This window comes from Trachemys scripta, chromosome 4, assembly GCF_013100865.1.
Source record: "Trachemys scripta elegans isolate TJP31775 chromosome 4, CAS_Tse_1.0, whole genome shotgun sequence".
Classification (NCBI taxonomy): Eukaryota; Metazoa; Chordata; order Testudines; family Emydidae; genus Trachemys; species Trachemys scripta.
The window spans coordinates 58,766,025-58,776,464 of NC_048301.1; the positions used below are offsets into that span (position 1 = coordinate 58,766,025).

Sequence of the window (10,440 nt, forward strand, 5' to 3'; positions counted from 1 at the left end):
CAGGGTCTGGAGGCTGCCCGGCAAACCGTGAAGCCGGTAGCGCTCAGGCAGCCCTTTTCGCGTGGCTGGGAGGGAGGAGGGGGAGTTAGGGTGGGGACTTTGGGGAAGGGGCGGGGAATGGGCAGAGTGGAGTGTCCTCTTTTTATTTTTTAAATATGGTAACCCTAGTCGACAGGGGAGTGGCAGTAGTCGACCTACCACAGTGAAGACACTGCAGTAAGTAGCTCTAAGTACGTCGACTTCAGCTATGCTATTTTCATAGCTGAAGTTGCATAACTTAGACCGACTTATCTTGCCCCCTCTCCCCCCGCCACTGTAGACTAGGCCTTAATGTCCCTTGCTAAGTGTAACTCATTTTGTGTCTTAACCTTTCTGATTTTGTCCCTACATGCTTGTGCTATTCTTTTGTACTCCTCCTTAGCAATTCTTCCATGTTTTCACTTTTTGGAAAAATTAAAGATCTCCTGATGGAGCCATGTTGGCCTCTTTCTCTTCTTCCTATCTTTCCTTTGCATCAGAATAGTTGGCAGCTGTGCATTTAATATTGTCTCCTTGAGAAACTGCCAGCTCTCCAGAACTCCTTTATCCCTTAGATTTTCTTTCCATGGGACTTTACTTAAAAGTTCTTTGAGTTCGTTAAAGTCTGCTTTTTTCAAGTCTATTGTCCTAATTCTGCAGCTCGCACGCCTGCCTTTTTTTAGAATCATAAATTCTATCATTTCATGATCACATTACTCAAACTGCCTTCCTGCTTCAGATTTGTAACCAATTCCTCTCAGCTGGTCAGAATCAACTCGAAAATGGCTGTTCCCTGGTTACTTCCTCCACTTTCTGAAATTCATCCCACATCATTTGAGGTGTCCTGCACTATTATTTCATTGAATCTTTTACTGTGGGGGAAGCACCATATATTTAGGCTGCAATCCCATTGCTATTCCAGAGTTCCCCAGGACACCCCCTTAGGCTCTTTTTATCCCAAGCTAAACCTTTGCGACAGTTACTTATGTAGAACTCTCAATTTTCCCACAGCTAGGCCTTTTCTTACCCTCCACTCACTGCTTCATTGGTAATTAGAACAGAGCAGGAAACAGTTTTCCCATCCTAAGAGAATTTTGAGATGTCTAAAATTTCCCCCATCCCAAATCAAGACAAAGTCAAAGTCTCCAATGTTTGCAAAACAAAACAACCCCCCTCCCCCCCGAAAAAAAACAGATCAAAATATTTTGAAGGATTTTGATAACATTAAAAAAATTCATTTCAAGCTTTTTTATACTATATATTTCTAAAAAAAGTAGTTTTGAACCAAAAATGGACCTTTTCATTTTGAAAGTGTTAAAATAGAATGTTTTGAGAATTTGGTAACTTTTGAAAAAAATTCCCAAAATGGGAAATTTGTTGAAAATGATCCAGAACAGTTTCAGTTTTGACATTAGGATTTTTGATTTAAAATGTTTAGTTAAAAAAAAAAAAAAAAAATCAATAGACACGGGATCAACTGTGATGCAGAAAGGGATGGATAAATCTTGGACAATGTACCGTGCCGACAGCCTAAACTGGAGGGTCTTAGACCACAGATTCCCTAATGGATGGATGATCCAAAATGTTTCAAGGGAGGCTTCAGCTGATGAATTTGTATAAGAAAAAACATATGCGAAACATGACAAGTTTCACTTTCAAGTGGAAAGTTGTCAGGAGGAAGAATTTATTTTGCTGTTTTTAATTTTACTGGAATGGGCTCATTTCCAGAGACCTGCCCACAACCAGTGTGGATCTAGTCCTAAACATTTCATACACAGGGCCAATGCTCAGGCCAGTCACCCTTTGCTTCCTCACAATTACATCAAGACAATTTGTCAAAGTACCTGGGGAATTTCCACATAGGGTAGCAATACATTTCTATTGCTAGGTCCCATTGTTTTCTGAACATGGTCAGCACACCTAAATCAACTGCGGGATTTCCGATGTGTTTGAAGGGGGCTTTGTTGTTGGTTGTAATGTACTTATTTACCCACGATAGCTCAGCTCTGATTCAGCATCTGGTTCTCATTGAGGTTCTGCTTTTTTTAACCCAATCTTCCAGCTGACTTGATTGGAGCACAAAGAGGTCAAGAAACTTTTCTGAGGACATGTAGCAAGTCAGTGGCTCCACTTGGATTAAAGCCCAGAACTGTCCTGGGCTACTAGGTCTTTATTCTTAAAGAGACAATTTTACCTTCTGTGACATGATCTTACAGTTGTGCACAGTAGCCAATGTTGGATTTAAGGGATGATGGAGGAATGGAATAAAACTGGCTCCCACAAAATTGCAGCCTGTTCAGTAAGTGCCTTTTCAGTGGGAAATTGCTGAAGTGTTATCGCAGCAAGTAAAACTCAGGTTTATGTGACTTAGGTGCTCACACAAGCGCTGCACAGCATATATGCGTGCACGCAACCTACCAATCACAGCAACATCCCAAATTTCTCATTCATGTCCAATCTACCTCCAGTAAACTAGAGGAGAGTTCTCCAACGTCTCTCCCGCACACAGAAAGTTGTGTTTTAGCTCCACCTCCTGGCTTCTTGATACATGATGGGGGCCTTGGGGGGCAAGAGGGGAGATTACCAGAAGGTATTGAGCCTTAAACAGATGGAGGGCACTATGGGCACGCAAGAGTGAGGAGAGAACTAAAGGTCCCTTGTGCATAGTTTGAAAAGGGCCCTGCAGAACTGTGGACTGACCATAGCAATTCTAAGTAGCAGAACCTGCATGTGGAAATATTTTCTATAGTAGCCCACATTTCATAAGCACTTTGAAGAGTAAAACTATGAAGTGCTCCATAAGATTACATCATTGTTCTAACTCTGTACTGGAGATGAAGACGCAATTATTTTATTTAAATATATCACTGCATCAAATTAAGGCATAAAAAGCCTAAATATGCCAAACAGCTAACAGGACAAGTAACTCCAGTACTGGACGTTTTTCCTACATACTAGTGCAGCAACTGGCACCTATTTTGCCAGCTCAGGATCCACCAGACACTCATATCTGTTGGAGGAACGTCCCACTGGCTGCTAGTCCTTTTTTTGTTCCAGGTGTTCAGGAGGTGTGGTGGTGACTAAGACTATGATATTCTAAATTTTTCCTGTTATAACCCTGGAATCGTGGTCTGTGACCAAAACTCTGAGTTGTTGAAACGGGGCACCCAGTTTTGGGGTTAGTTTCACAGCAAAATAGAAGCTTTACAGACAAATGGCAACTCAAGTTTCCTATTCTCAGAGATTGCCCCTTCCGCTGCCCTAAAGGACAAACCACAGCCCATCATAAGCCAATTCATGTGTCTCTAGGCACTGACTGCCCTTTAAACAGCAGGCACAGAAGAGCACAGGACTGTTTTTGTGGATTGTGCCAACAGACAAAGGAAGTCCTCCACGCAGGGTCAGTAGGGAAAAGAATGCATTGGCACAGATAGGACACTAAAACTCAGTGTGGAACTGTGCCTTGGACCACAAACACAAGGGCTCAGTACTACCCCCCTCCCAAGAAAAAGAATCCCTGAGCATTTCTAAATGCCAATACCTATCCCAGTGTCAAGTCCCGCAGAACCACTGGCTGAGATTTTTCACACCTGTTTTTGGTTTTGTTTTTTAAATGGTTGAACAGCTCCCCCTCCTTTTCAACTGACTGTCCTTCCAGTTCAAACAAAGACACAGGAGCTCCTCCTTGGCTGGCTGCAGGAGCTGGTAGTGCAGGCGGATGCTTTTGTTTACTAACTCTCCCACATGCTTGGCTGACACGCGATTCAATTCTATTCTCCTGGCTCAGTCAGTCCCCAGGCCTGTCCTGCACTGCACTGCAGTCAGTCGCATGGCTCTCTCAGTGCCATAGCAGCACACACTTCTTGCCTGGGGGAGAGAGAACAGGCCAAGATTTTCTATTGGTGTTTTTTTTTTTATTTGTTTTGAGGGGGGCATTCTTGGACACATTTCCCTGACAAAGACATTGGATAGCTACACTCCCCAGATGGAAAGGGTCAAGTTACAACCAGTTCCACTGCTTCCCTTCAGGACTCCTGACAGCAAAGATTGTTAATCTTCCCTTTGCTGTAAGAAGCTAGCTACAGTGAGACAGGGACAGCTAGCAAGAGAGTGCCATTTAGAAAGGGGGGCGGGGAAGAGAATAAACAAACAAGTCACAAAAATAATTCGTGATATGGTATTTCTAATGTCAGAATGACATCCCACAGCCCAGATAGCCAACTTTCACATTTCTTCAGTTGATCTTTCTAGAACAGTCCCTTAAAAATTCTGCTATTGGGTCATGACAAGAAAACTTTGGGACCCTTCATCTCCATAAGTTAAGTGCACTCAAACTTTGCCCAAACGAGGGCCATCCCAGCAACTCTCCAGGAACTAAGTTCCTCACCTAACTTGAGTAAGACAAAAGCAGCTCCCATCTTTAAATGGCTCCACTGGGGTGAGGGAAGTATTCGCCCTCTGAAGCCCACAGGAGGGCATCAGCAGCTACAGGTCCCAGCATGTAGCACTCCTTGATCTGAGTGGAAGTCTGCTCAAATCATGATGAGGTACTGCATGTTAGAGCCTGTGCACTCTGCTAGCTACCTCCACATCAAAGAGGAGGGCAGCGCTGGGCTGCACTTTGGATATGCCAATTCTAAACCCTGGGTGATCAGGGACTTCTAGTTCTCTTCTCCTCAGAGATTAGAAGGCAGGGTGGAATGGTGTCATACAGTTGCCTTTTGCTGCGTGGAAGTTAGTTAAAATATGACAGACAATGATTAGGATTGGCTCATGATGCAGAACCCAGCCACAACAGAGTGGTGCAAGTGTGTATTCAGCATAGATGGTGACTACACAAAGATGTGAGATGAAGGATCAGCTGAGCCGGAGGCTGCTGGATGCCATACCTGGATAACCAAATCCCCTTCTCCCCCCCCAGAAAGAGCGCCTACCCTCTGTATGTGGAGCCTGTGGAACTGGTCTGCAATGCACTGTAACTTCCGTGCAATCTGAACCTCAGTACGTGCTTCCCGTTGACCTTCCCGAGGCTCCTCTTGGAGGTGTGGATTCAATGCAAAGCCAACTGGGGGGACATGTAAACGGTACCCAGCATTCCCTGCAAGACATTAGAGATGAGAAGACTCAGTGGCTCAGTCTCCCAGCGTAAAGCCTTGTTCCCCTTCTCACATCTGAAGGAAAACCTGTGTAATTGCAAACTTCTGACTCAGGCTAAAGTCCAGTTTCTGCAGCCTAAACAATGACTAATCACGCTAAGTATTCAGTAAAACATTCACTCAGAGTTTTAAGTAGATTTACATTGATCCAGCAGAGTGTATTATGTTCCTCCCATAACCGAGTGACCTGAAAGAAAGAAACCACATTGAGATAGGGAAAGCTCTCACACATGGATCAGGCTTGTTTATAGTTCAGTCAACGTTGGGATTTTATCTGGAATGACAGTCTTACACTTATGCAGTACCCATGTCCTTCCTATGTCTCTGTCAATAATCTCCTGGCATAACCCTTGCTGCGGCTTCCAAATCAGGCTTCATTCACAACTGCTCAGCATTTAGGACCAAGTTTCACCTTGGGGTACACTTGCACGGCTCTTCATTATAACAGGTGCCACATGTGAGAATCCAAAGGCAGAATTTGACTCAAAGTTGGGCGGGGGGTTACTTTTCAGGTTAAAAAAAAAAAAAAAAGTAAGTGGGGAATGATTCATGTCTCCAATTCAGCTTTAATAGAAATTTAGGCCAATTACCACTTTATCACTGAAAAACTGGTTGTTCATGTTATTTATCTGACAACTTTTTTATCAGCAAAGAGCCCAACAAAAGACCCACAACATTTGAACCTCTGTGTTTACCGACTCTGCACTGACAATACTCATGCCGTCCCATCCACATGAGAAGATTCATCTGGGCGGCCTGGAGAAAGTGAAGGTTTAACTCTTTGCAGGCAAATCAGCAGCATGTGCACTGGGGTGAGGGAAGCACTCGATCACCCTCTGAAGCCTGTGGGAGGGTCTCAGACAAGTGCTGCTGTAAGTGTCTAGCAATAACTTCAGCTGCCCTATAATGGAGTTGGGGGGGGAAAGGAGCTGGTGTTTAAAGGATGGCAGAAGCAGTGAGCAAAGGGACAGCTCCTGCAGTGAATAGGCAAGGGTGAGAAGCAGAGAGACTCGTCTTTCTTCGAGGTGCAGCAGAATAAGTAACCCTCTCTTGTCCGGGGCGGGGGGGGGGGGGGGGAGAGAAGCGTGGAAGCACTAGAGGGGCAGTTTTCCCTTCTGCAAAGCTAGTGATGCTGGAGTGCTCTTACCATAGAAGAGTCTCTGGGGCTCTTCAGTGACTCCACATGGCAACATGACATCCTGAGTGGAAGAGGATGGACTGAGTGTTTGGGTTGCCTTGTCCTGCTGCTCAGCATGCCTGATACCTGGACCACAGCAGTGTGTGAGTGGGAACAGTTGAAACCTCCCCAGGAGACAGCTGTAGGATTGGTTCTGTGTGAAAATGCCAGGAGGGGTCATCTCACCAGGCTGACCTGTGAGTCCAAAGTCAGAGTGAAACACGTCATCGTCCAGCCCATCCAGGCTAGAATAGTCCTCTTCCAGGTAGCTGGGGGGATCCATTGCTCCTGCAACAAATGAACACTTGAGAAAATGGCTAAGATACAACTAGAGTGCAGTCCAGAATAACTCCCCATCCAATTCCATTCAGGAAGACACAGTTCTCCCTACTTCCCCAAGCTCTTTCCTCCTAAAACCAGTCTACATGGCCTGAAAAGATCAGAAATAAGCTGATGATTAAGATCTTGTGGTCAAGTTCTGCAGCCCTTGAACAGACAGCTCTGCAAGCTAAAAAGGCTCCACCTATGGTTCGAAGTCTTAAAGACCACCCCTCTCTCCCCCCCCCCCTAAAAGAATAGTCATGGCGAGACAGAGGGACATCGTTTTAAAAAGCAAATCCAACCTGCATAGCCACCCCCCCACATATATATATGCCTTCTGATTTACTATTTGGTGTAACCCAAAGGCTCTGAAGAGACTTGCCATCAAACCATAAGACTTGTCAAAACTGCTTTCTGCCAAACACGCCATAACCCCCGGTTACTTCATTCCCTGCCCTGCAAACCAACCAAATGCCCAAAACTCATACAGCCCCACCACCCCCACGTACCCCTCACTACTACAGAATCTACCCAAAACACCCTTCCTTTAGTTCACCCTAGAATTACAGAAGTTAGCGTTTGCTCATGTCCGTATCTCAAGCAGGGCTTTTATACACATCAAAGTACACTTCTACCCCGATGTAACACTGTCCTCGGGAGCCAAAAAAGTTTCACCTATAACGCAGTAAGATATGTTATATCGAACTTGTTTTGATCCACCGGAGTGTGCAGCCTCCAACCCCCCGGAGCGCTGCTTTACCGTGTTATATTTGAATTCGTGTTATATCAGGGTAAAGGTGTATATTCCTTTAGCCCCATTATGTCCTCACACCAGGCAAAAGAGGGTGGGAAAATGAAAAGCACTCTTTTAGAGCTCCTGCTAACACAGGATAGGGAGAAGCAGCCTGGCCAATGAATCCAGCAATCCCTTCCTGTTATCTGTGCATCTGACCCCATTTGAAGACAGTCTCCTAAGAGATCCATGCCCAGGATTTTCACCCAGTTTTCAACAAGGAAGTGAAATTCAACTCTTCACTCTCCTTTGCTCTGGTTTTGACCAAAAGTTAACAGGCTGGCAGACTAGTAATAGGAATCCTAGGCTTGAAGGAAATAAAAAGACAACTGTTAGCATGATCTATCCAGTACTTCCCTCACAGTTCTCCACATGTACCTCCTCCCATGTAAATATGAACTCAGGACACCATTGTCCTAAAGAAGATACAGAGATGGCAAGGAATAAGGTTTTCCACTCTCAAAAAGAGGTTACAACTGCAAATAGCATTAAAATGTATAGCTAGAGCTACATTTGGTACAAAAAGCTAAACATGACAAACCCCAAAGCCAGGAAGTTTACCAGGTAGACCAAACATTTAACAAAAGGGGCTTCAGAACAGTCAGAAATCTTAGTCCACATCCTATCCTGGTGGGCCAAGGTGGGATCATGCTTTTTTCTGAGGGGAAGAACAAGACGTTTGACAAGTCCAGAGCATCACCTACCCTAAGAGCCACTTAATTTCTTCATGACTCCAAAATAAAGTTTGCTAGCTCCTTCAAAAACAAGAAGGAAAATAGAGTTTCTCAAAGGAAGATGCATCAAACAAATCAGAGTTTGCTAGAGTTGTTTATGACTGTGGGAGCACAAATGCAGGGAGTATCATACCTTCAATCTGCCTACCACATTCTCTTGAGGAAACAAGAAAACCTGCTATCTGAGAAAGCCTGAGCACACTGACAGTGGAATTCTTATACATTACAGTATCAGAGGCTACTCTCAAGATGAGCAGACAGGAAAAACAGAGGGAGGGTTCAACATACACATGCCTCTGCCTGCTTCCCAAAACAAAGTTGGCTGGTCTAAGTTTAGGACTACCATATTCCTTTCCTTCATTTCCTTCCCTTTGTGGGCTTACGTACTGCAAAGTTATACCTGTGCAGAGGACTTAAATACAATGTTTGAGGCCAACAGGATTTAAAACAGAAACTTTAAACCCCAGAATAGATTCAATAGTGGAAACACATTATCTGGGCTATTGGAAATGACCATAATTTCTAGCATCACAAGTGTACTCAGCATTGTACGTACAAGGCACTATCTTATACAGGCACTTCAGGTAACTGTTTCCAAAAAGCAGTATGCTTTGGAATAATGCTAGCACTAACTTGTTTCTTTATCATCATCAACATTTATGCAAATCACCAATTTTTAAAGTCTCTGCCTTTGGCAAGTGCCCGAATAATTGCTTTGTGAGCAATACACTGAATTAGCTCACTGCCAAAGAGGCACAAGTATTTTTCAACAGCTACTTGCATGAATCTAACTATAAGGAAGTGATCACATCAAGTTGAGGAAACTCAACAGAAGAGGAGTTTTATTTATTTTAAGTAAATCAGATACCATGGTGAGTAGGGCTAACGGAGGACACTGCAAATATTTTTCTGGTGGAAGGAGGGGCTTATTTTACCGGACTAGAATTCAGCTACAGAGACAGTACAATGAAAGGATATAAAACAACGGTAAGATGTGGGGAGCCCTTTCAGGCAGGGGATGAACTGCTGTAGAGATATATGATTTTATGATAAATATCTTTTCCCGTTATTTCCCGGCAATCTGCCAGTTACCAGTTTATAGTCAGAGAGTAACAGGCGAGAAGATTCCCCCCTCACTAGTTTGGGGTTCATGAGCTCACAGAACAGAGCGAAACAGATGTCACCCAGGCTCAATTGGAGACAATATAAACATCTCCCTGATATCAACAGGGGAAGCCATTTCCTGGATAGGGGAGAGGGTCACTTAGCATAATGAACTAGAACTAAACGGTACCAGCGGAGCGGATTTCTCCATGCTGAGATGATGAGGGTCGGGGTCTCCACTCCAGGACCAAGACCGGGGAGAACGGGAGGCACCCGGCCCCGCTCTAGGCGGGTAACTGCAAACTCCATGGGTCTAAGTGCAGGTCCCGACCCTTCTCAGTCCTTACTTGACTCCTGGCCCTATGGCACAAGCGGCTGCAACCTGGATGGCTCGATTTCGGCCCCGAGCCCAGCCAAGAGACACCAGAGACAGAAGCTGCCACAGGCTCGCTCTCTCCCCACCGCCCTAAGGCTCCTGATCCACGGCCCCCTTCCAGCCAACCCCGCCTGGAGCAGGGGCGGGCTGCTAGGTCAGTGCCCGCCGGGACTGAGCCCCCCCTGCAGCAGCAGCTCCGGAGCCACTGCCATGAGCGTGCGGGGTCTCTGCCCCCCGGGGAGGGCAGAAGCCGGGGAGCACGGGGTGCAAAGGGGCCTCCTGACTGGCCCGCCCGGGAGCGCCTCCCGCGGCAGAGCTGGGGCGCGCTCCGCTCCATGCCCGCAGCGGGGAGGCGGCAGGCAGGAGCCCCCCGCCCGGCGGGCACTTACCTGCGGCAGAGGAGGCGAGGTAAGGCAAGGCAGGGCAGGGCGCCGCCGGGCGGACGGAGGTGGGGCGACGCGGGCGCCGAGCCCCGGCAGAGCGAGGAGTCCCCAAGCTGCAGCCTCAGGCGCCGCCGCGCCGCATTGTTTCCAAAATACACTTGCTTCCTGGCATCCCCCAAACAGCTGATAGTAGCCCCGCCCCCACTGACGTACAGCCAATACGGAAAGAGCCGCCCACGCCCCCAGCGCTGCCGCAGCAGCAGGGACAGACGCTAATGTGCAGCCTTCCAAGTAAACCAGAGTAAGGGAGGGAGGGCAAATCCCCAGCCCCTCATAAAGCGCACAATGCACAGCGGGGCTGGTGAAGGGAGGCTCCGG

The 10,440-nt window shown here is 46.3% G+C and overlaps 1 protein-coding gene across 2 annotated transcripts in view; it reads right to left on the bottom strand.

Moving 5' to 3' along the window:
• Positions 1–10,224, bottom strand: part of BMF (Bcl2 modifying factor) — a 29,071-nt gene extending 18,847 nt beyond the window's left edge. The window contains exons 1-3 of one of the 2 annotated variants that reach the window (XM_034769016.1): positions 10,069–10,224; positions 6,547–6,639; positions 4,953–5,116 (exon numbers count right to left, since the gene is read on the bottom strand). In XM_034769016.1, coding sequence (XP_034624907.1) covers positions 4,953–5,116; positions 6,547–6,634 — 252 coding nt within the window. In that variant the 5' untranslated portion in view covers positions 6,635–6,639; positions 10,069–10,224. Of the gene's footprint in view, positions 1–4,952; positions 5,117–6,321; positions 6,640–10,068 lie in introns of both variants that reach the window. The other variant, XM_034769015.1, reaches the window with a different exon arrangement.
• Between the last annotated feature and the right edge of the window lie 216 nt (positions 10,225–10,440).